General features: G+C 41.0%; 1 protein-coding gene across 1 annotated transcript in view; it reads left to right on the forward strand.

Moving 5' to 3' along the window:
* Positions 1-69: 69 nt before the first annotated feature.
* Positions 70-7,096, forward strand: part of LOC104294661 (DBH-like monooxygenase protein 2) — a gene marked incomplete at both ends in the record, with an annotated part of 12,935 nt that continues 5,908 nt past the window's right edge. The window contains 6 exons of the mRNA XM_009894298.1: positions 70-216; positions 1,779-1,940; positions 3,118-3,201; positions 4,394-4,561; positions 5,496-5,598; positions 6,617-6,627. Of these exons, the coding sequence (XP_009892600.1) occupies positions 70-216; positions 1,779-1,940; positions 3,118-3,201; positions 4,394-4,561; positions 5,496-5,598; positions 6,617-6,627 (675 nt within the window). The remainder of the gene's footprint in view (positions 217-1,778; positions 1,941-3,117; positions 3,202-4,393; positions 4,562-5,495; positions 5,599-6,616; positions 6,628-7,096) is intronic.

Raw genomic sequence — 7,096 nt, forward strand, 5'->3', positions numbered from 1 at the left:
TCTGTTTTTCAACATAACTTATTTTATAACTCTATGGCTTTGATCATTATTCCTTTTCCCCTTTTCCAGGATTGTCATGTGGTAGATGAGGCAACCCTTGAGGAAGATGAGAGCCAGGACTACCAACTGCTGTCAGTGACAGAGAATGAGACCTCCACCACCATGCTGTTCAAACGTCACCTCCGGACATGTGACCCAAATGATCTGGATATCACAGTAAGAAAGGGGACGGCTCAAGCAACATCCCAAACAAACCTGCTCTCATGTCCCACTGTATTCCCAAATCCCCAAGATCAGATCTGAGAATGACAGGTTTTTCTCACAACAAAAATATAGCACCATACAGCCACATTTGCAATGCCCATTTCAAGACCATTTCATGTATTTGATGTTTTTACAATGTTTTCCAACATATAGGGAAGATATACATCTCAACATTTCCTTAAGCTTGAACACAGCTCTTCAAAATTTTGCTCATTTCTCTGTCTCTCTTTTGTTTGCCACATATAAAAAACCAACATGGTATGGGAGATAAAGGTTTTGTTTGTCTAATATAAGGCAGTATTTTGGTAAGACTTGTGTTTAGAAAATTCAGAACACTTTGATAATTGCAGTCCTTCACTCTTGGAAGAGCTTCGTACTGGTATTGACTGACATTAAAAACTTGGCCAACCCAAATCAGTATTTTAAGTCAGAGATTTTTCAAAAACATGCTTTGCCAAGGTTCACAAGCACACTAATGCACACAGTTTCAGAAATATGCATATATAGACACTATTTACATCATTTCACCTTTATTTGAGGAACCTCTGGGTAAATCAGCATTATCCAAGGCTTAGCCCACTCAAAAATGTTTGTCCACAATTCAGTGTACATTCACCATTTTTCCAGAGTTCAAATTCATGTGCAAATGACTGGATAGATGCCTTTGTAGTTACCAACCTTCTTAATGACCTTTACTAATTGAATGAAATATAATCCCATTCTGAGTGGGAAGAACCCACAGAGTTCCATGGCTACTGCTGTCCTTACACAATGGGGCAGATCCAGGTGAATCATTGAGTGCATTCATGCTCAACAGTATCTGTTAATGGGGAATCAGAGGACTACAGTTTTGTTAGCTTTTTTTGTGTAAGTCCCTTAGTAACTCATTGTAAAAATTGCCCAAAGTTCATTAACAGTATATACAGGTAAGTGAACTGCATCTACTTGCTCTAGGATATGCAAAGAACTGAAAATCTGATCTTTAGCACTATTGTACAGCTCCCACAGCTAAAACAGTATTCAGACACTCAGTATCTAAACATTTAAACACAAAATGATGCAGGTTCTGAAATCTTTTCAAATTCCTTACAGGTTTTTTTCCAGCTTTCTTTTATTTCACACACCATCAGTTTAATTCCATGCATGTTTCAATAATGTCAGTGAAATGACAGTGGGTACACCTTTCCCAGCATCTTTTCTAGCCAGCATCCTCTCTTTGGGAAAAAAAAACAACAAACAACCCTCATGTTTCTGTCTGGACAAGACAAATCTTGTGTATTAAACTGCTTACTTTCTGTTGTGTGTTCTTCCTCATTGTCTGAGTGTCTTGGTGCGCACCAAATACATGCAGTTATATTATTTTAGATTACTTTTAATTTAACATGGTTAGCATGTGGATTGCATTTTAACACATCTGTAGTGGTATAAGGCATGTGATTGTGGGGTGAACACCTGCGTGTGTGGTTGATGGGAAGGAATGAAGGAGAATTTCCAATGAAACACTTCCATTACAGATGGACACAGCACGCCTCGTTACTGCCTTTGGTACTGATGACACAGTCCAACTCTTTAAAGGCCAAAGATTTTCCAAGTCTCTTTTCTTGATGAGGTACAGAGCCCCATCTGACTCAACCAACGCCAAAATATTCTTCACCTATGACCTGAGGCTGGACAATGTAAGTATTGGACAAGAGCTTTACTTGGCATGTTAAAAAACTTCCCCTTCTTCTGCCTTTCTTTGCAAAGTTGATCATGCCCATGCTGGAGTTTTGGATAGCACGGGCCAAAAAATGGACATGACTGATCTTGGAAACATACAAATAGAGCTGGCAAGAGTAGGAATGAAGAGGAAAGGAAAGGCTTGCTGTGTGGAGGTTAAAGGGCTTATTTGTTAGGAAAATGCTGTAAGGCATAGCCTGTTCCCTTGACTAGAGTTTAAGGAGCCAAACAGAGGTTGTGGTGCTTGCAAAATAATTATGAACTCAGACATGTATGTATACAGGTCTATTGTCCCATCCATGTAGACCCATTAAAAAATATCTATAATATACTGAAGCTATTTACTAATTCCCATCTTAGTTTTGTGGGAACACAAAAAATAATGGGAATAAATTTAAATGCTCTGTGACAACTCTGGCTAAGAGCTCAGAAAATGCAATACACGCTACTGTGTGTGCTGCCTCCAGTGTTAATTTATGCAGCATCTCAATGTCAGATATAAGGAGATATAAGGAGAGCTGGAGCCCCCTATTAGCATCACCTTGTGGTACATGCACCATCCTTGTCAGAAGGAGTCCAAAAGTACCAGCTCAGTGTGATACTGCATTAACACCTTCCTTCTTTAAACATCATCAGCCCACACAGTCAGCACTTACTCAAGACACATCAGCTGATCTGTGTGGGCAATACTGCATAGTAAAGAGGAGCGCTATTTTTATGTAAAGATTTGTGGGGTTAGTGCTATCATGTGTTGTGCTTGTGATTCCAGAAAACCAACAATTAAAAATGTTGGTTGAACTGGCTGAATATTTCCTATGCTCAGTTCATGTTGCAACAGGCAAATTAGTAATGCAATTCCCTTTTGGAAAAATCTGAAAGAGAAAGAATTTAAGACCTGGTAGAGCTATGAAATGCGTTTGCCCTTCACCAGAATACAGTTTCATCTCCTTGACCTCACTCATTGCAACGAAAAAGGAATCAGATGCGTGCTAAATGCATCATCCTTCCTGCACACCCCCCTTCTGGGTCTCATTCTCCTTGCATTGCCTCCCTTTGGCTTCTCTGATTCCCTGTGCACATTATTGAGTCACCAGGGGAACCTTCAGGTGACTCGTGTGCCCATTTCTTTTCCAGTTTGCTGTTCCAGTTGAAGAAACCAAGTATGCCTGTACCTTTATCCCACTGCCCATAGTCAAGCAGAAACACCATATCTACAAGGTAAACTTGCAGGCTCTATTACAGGGGGGAATAACAGGACAGGACAGACTTACTGCTTCAATCATGCATACAAGGCTGTCTTTTACAGCATTTTGGTATAAATTTGGGAGCATTCCATCTGTCCTTCACTGCCGTTGGGATGAGCCAGCTAATTTGTCTGACTTGTGTGGACATAAGCTCTGTCTTGTTTCTAGCTTTGGTAGTACCTTTGTCTTCATGTACATCACTCCTGAAGAAACCTTGCTACAAGTCCGATGTCTCAGTGTAGTGAGCTTGGGCTGTTACCTATTGGTATCTTTGAGAGCAAAGGGAACCTCCAGAATTTTCTGTATTTGAAAGGACTTTTGCTTTTGTTCTTGGAAATCGCTAAGAAAATCTGTATAAAAAGCAAAACTAACATTTTTGCAGTCGTGTTTTCACGATGCAATATGCAAAAAAGAAGAGAAAAAGAAAAAAGAAAAAAAAAAGAAACAGGAACTTTCCAAAGCAAGCCTAGCTTACTTCTCAAATTAAAATAACTTTGTTTCAAGGTCAGGCAAACCTTCTTAGTTTTGTGGGCTTTGAAGGTTTAAAACCCAATGTTCCACCGCAATGGCATAAGGCCACATTTCATAATGAAGAATTTCCATTGACTGGAAAAAAGAAGAATGTGACAGGTAATCCTACAGAACAAACTCAGGAGCTTTAGTCAGTTCTTGTGGTAACATCAGGATTTTGAGGCCTGTCATCAGTGCTAGTAAAAAATTGAGTGATTTATGAACAGATCCATGCTAGTTGTGGGGTTTATTTTAAACTATCTTGATTATAGTACTTTTGGCACAACTGAGGGAGCAGTGACTTATAGTGAACCTGAGATGAAAGTCCCTTATCTTGCTTTGCAGCCAAGAAAATGATGTAAAATATTTACATTTCTAGTCTGGAAACATACTGCCCAGCATAACAGGTCAAATAGACACCCCTGTGGTTCTGATTAAGGGGAGGTAGGTGCTTTAGAGGAAGAAGCAAATAATTTCTGGACAAATGGACTCTGAGTGCATACCGAAATGAGTTGATAAATCATCATCTAGTTTACCATGCATTTTGTGAATCAGATTGTATCTACCTAAGCTGTGGTTAACTGCTCTTTCTGATTGCCTGAAAAATAAATATTTTAGGGTTGACAATAACTTTTTTCACTTTCTCTTGGTTACAGTTCGAACCTGTAATAACACCCCACCACATAACCTTGGTTCATCATATTCTTGTTTATGGATGTGGCAACGCCAGTGTGTTACCCAGTGGCATAGATGATTGCTATGGAGCCAATCCAGATTTTGCCCTGTGCTCTCAGGTGCTTGTGGGCTGGGCTGTTGGAGGAGAGGTGAGTCTGCAGGGCCCATTCCCTTCCCCATTTCTTGTTATGAACAGTAGTACCTCTGGTGTCAGCTTGTCCAGTAAGACCCCACAGTCCTGCAGGACCAACCAAACTGGGGAATTTTGCTCATACTGCCCTCCCTTGAGTCTACTGCTGCATCAAGTGATGCTGGTGATTTCTACGTAGTTGTCGATACTCCACATATGTGTATATGTTATCATCATACCTGCATTAAAAAAGTTTTATATGTCACATAGGAAGGCTTTAATTCCAACCTTTTGATCACGTTGCCATTAATTTCACAAAATTCTCCTTGTGCTAGTCTTCTGTAACAGAAGGAAGTGTACCTACTTTCTGCTTTTTTTTTTTTTAAATACTGGCTCTGCTTCTTTTTCAACAGAGTAAAATAAAATGTTCAGTGAAATTGGTGCTTCTGGCTGAGTGGCTGAGTTAGTAGTTAGTGCTGCACAGATTTTAGCATCTATCTTGTGATGGTCACTTTGCCTTTCAAAGTAAAATGTATTTTGTATTTCTATAATGTGCGTGTACATGGGAAGAAGAGAGGAAGGAGACAAGTTTTAGACAAAACCCTTACACTAATTTTATAATATGCAGTGCCATTACTGATATGAAATTTGCTGCAAGAATGTATACATACTATAACCATTTCCTATTATATATAGTATAAAAGTGAAACCAATCAAAAGGGTGAATGAAAAATAAGTTTTGAAAATTCTTCCTTGTTCTGATTCAGAAGGAAAAGAAATGGAACTGGCAGAATTTCCCACAACATTTTGATTTCTAACAATGTCTAAATAAATATTCGGAGACACGAGAAACTAAAAACTTTTTTTCAAGTTTTCAACCAAGAAACAGCAGAGAAGAGTCAAAACCTAACTATTTCATATAACTTTATTCCTCCTCTTCCTCTTTCCACAAGTCTTATCAATTTCCAGATGAAGCTGCAATTTCCATAGGGACACTGTGGGATCCTCAGTACATCCGACTAGAAATCCATTACAGCAATTTTGACTTGTTACCAGGTGGGTAATGCTGGACAGTCATCTGACAAACAACAGCCTCAGGATGGAAGCCTCAGACCTCACCTACATGCCTACTAGAAACCAGCTTCTGCATGAAACACTTCAATGTGCTGCTCAGTACAGCCTTTGGGACAGTGAGAATAAACTGGACTGGGCTCCCATTCGGGAAGAACTTAAACTAACTCTAGAAACACAGGTAGTTATATCTGCTTAGATTAGACATGTCTTACCAGCGATAAAGCCAAGCACATCTCCCTGCTATGATACTAGTGGGAGTGTTAGGAAAAACGTCAGGGAAATGTGGGCATCATGGGAAAAAGGAAGGGACAGAGTGGCTGTGGGAGAAATAGGTGTACCAAGGGTCAGGATGAAGTCCTGAGAGCTTAATACCACTTCAGGCTTCTACCATGACCTCCAGCACTAAATTCCTGTGTCAGGTGAAGAATGCCGCCATGGTATTTGCTATCATTTTACCGAAGGGGAAACTGCTCAGCAGGGACCCAAGATTTGGCCCAAGAGCACTAGCAGATCTGTGTCAGCATGTCAGAACCGAGGCTCAAATATCCGTTCACCGCATCTAAGTGAAAGGGAAACAAAACCCAAAGGATGTAGTGCTTCCTGAGACCCCCAAGGAAGTCTGCTGCACCATGTGCAAGAGGCCTGTGTCCTGCCATAGGTGTGTGGTACTGGTGTAGGAAGGCACGTACCAGGCTGGGAGGTCCTCTCTCTCAGGTCAAGAAGATACCTCTAGAGTGGAGATCTAACATCCCTTAAATCACAGCCAAGAGGCTCCTAACAATAATCAGCTCCGTTGGACTGTGTGATCTAGGGGAGATTCACAGGTCTCTCCAGGATTGCTAGATGTGAGGTTGCCGCCTTCCCCTTTCCCAGGTCCAGCAGGTGCTGAGGCTGGGGGCAAACTCCAAAGATATAGACACACCCCCACCCCACCCCCCAGAGCAGACTCAGCCAGGAGTACAGTACCTTTACTGTACTCCTGGCTGTACTACTTTCCCAGGCACCACGCAGGTATGAACAACGCCCACAGGAGCATGGACAACACAAATGACCCAATCCTCTTCTTCCTCTCTGACTAATCAAGCTTAAAGTTCACTAGACGACCATAACCACACTTACTCAGCTCCCATACGTAATCACATTTGTTGGTCTGTCTGATTTCTCGTCCACGCTATAAGCCCTTTCAGCATCTATGCCCAGATACAGGGCCCTTTTACGCAGTCTCTGACCTGGACCTTGGGTCTTCTTAGTTTGAACTTCCCTAGTGGATCATCCTATCCCAAAAACACAGGCACACACATATACACAGTATACACAGCACACTCACACACAAAATAGTTAGGATCAGAGATAAGATAGTCTAGACTGCAGTGATCAGGTACCAGGTTTGGTCAGACAAACATACTGACCAGCAGTCTGCTTAAATGCAACTGGACTATGCTCTTCTTCTCTCCATTTTCCCATGTTTGTTTCTCTCTTT

The sequence above is a fragment of the Charadrius vociferus genome, unplaced genomic scaffold, assembly GCF_000708025.1.
Source record: "Charadrius vociferus isolate BGI_N301 unplaced genomic scaffold, ASM70802v2 scaffold1840, whole genome shotgun sequence".
Lineage (NCBI taxonomy): Eukaryota > Metazoa > Chordata > Aves > Charadriiformes > Charadriidae > Charadrius > Charadrius vociferus.